General features: G+C 41.1%; 1 protein-coding gene across 1 annotated transcript in view; it reads right to left on the bottom strand.

Moving 5' to 3' along the window:
• Positions 1 to 1,146, bottom strand: part of LOC119592666 (mitochondrial coenzyme A transporter SLC25A42-like) — a 33,247-nt gene that overhangs the window by 4,589 nt on the left and 27,512 nt on the right. Inside the window, exon 2 of the mRNA XM_037941579.1 lies at positions 12 to 140. Within this exon, the coding sequence (XP_037797507.1) occupies positions 12 to 140 (129 nt within the window). The remainder of the gene's footprint in view (positions 1 to 11; positions 141 to 1,146) is intronic.

Here is a 1,146-nt window from a genome sequence, read left to right as displayed (position 1 = left end):
TTTACACGTACGAGGCATTGGTGACATGCTGGTGCTTGTGCCTGGCGACCGTGATGGAAGGGGCAGTGATGTCGCTGATCACGGCAGCCACGGCTCTGCTCTCCAAGCTATGACTCATGGTTCCCGAAGCATCGTCAACGCTACGGAGGAAAGGGGAAAGAGAAGAAAACGTCAACAATAGGTTCCTATCATGGCAGAGGAGTTTTGAAGGTTTTTAGGTATAGCTATGCCAACGCTAGGACTGAAACTCTGCTTGATCATCGGTTAATCATGAAGTAAATAAACCACAGGAACTGCACTGTACAGCCATCTTCTTAGCGAACGAACTATACTAACTGGCAAACATATATTTTTTCACAGCATTAATCACGCCCTAGAAATATACATATTCACCCGTCTCTCTCTAACACCTGTTTTTTCACACATGTTACCTACTTTCAGTTTTTCTTCACGCGATCCCAAATTAGCAACAAGAATTTTCGCGTAATTTCACTTTCTTTGCCAGAATTCCTCGACTATCTTTCGTGGATAATACTGAAAGAAAAAGCAATCTTCACACCAAAATTTTTTGTAAAATTTATTTCTGTATTCGCGTTATCAATGTTTACTTGTGCTTGAGATAAGATAAAATATGAACACAGCAGATTCTTTAACAGTCAAGTAGTAGTATCCTTGGTATTATAAACCCACGTATTAAATACAAGGTTCTTTCGATCGCCTGTCGAACGATCAGCTGACCATTTCAGGGAGGCGAACGCCCGGATAGAAATGCCTAGAGTATCATTCTTTCTTTCGCTTTCTAAACTAACCATCCCTGCTGTTCTCACTCCAGCTAGATATAGGAGTGGAGCTGCGAAGGAAAAGAAGAAAAGGATAGCAGAGAGTAAAATTGAGAGAACAGATAAAACGTAGATGAAGAAAAAAAATGTAGATCAGCGAGGAAAGTTCACCATTCGAGCCTTGAACAAAAAGGCGCAAGTTGCAAATCACAAGGCAATCGTGCATGAAGAACCCTGGACCTGCCACCTGTCTGAGCAAATTATAAGAAAACAAAAAGAGAAAGTAATCAAACTCATTATTCAATACACATACAAACTTACACCTTTTGTACAAACCCCCACACCAACCCACGATACAAGTACGTCC

This window comes from Penaeus monodon, chromosome 30 (genome assembly GCF_015228065.2).
Source record: "Penaeus monodon isolate SGIC_2016 chromosome 30, NSTDA_Pmon_1, whole genome shotgun sequence".
Classification (NCBI taxonomy): Eukaryota; Metazoa; Arthropoda; class Malacostraca; order Decapoda; family Penaeidae; genus Penaeus; species Penaeus monodon.
This window is presented reverse-complemented; position numbering and strand designations above follow the sequence as displayed.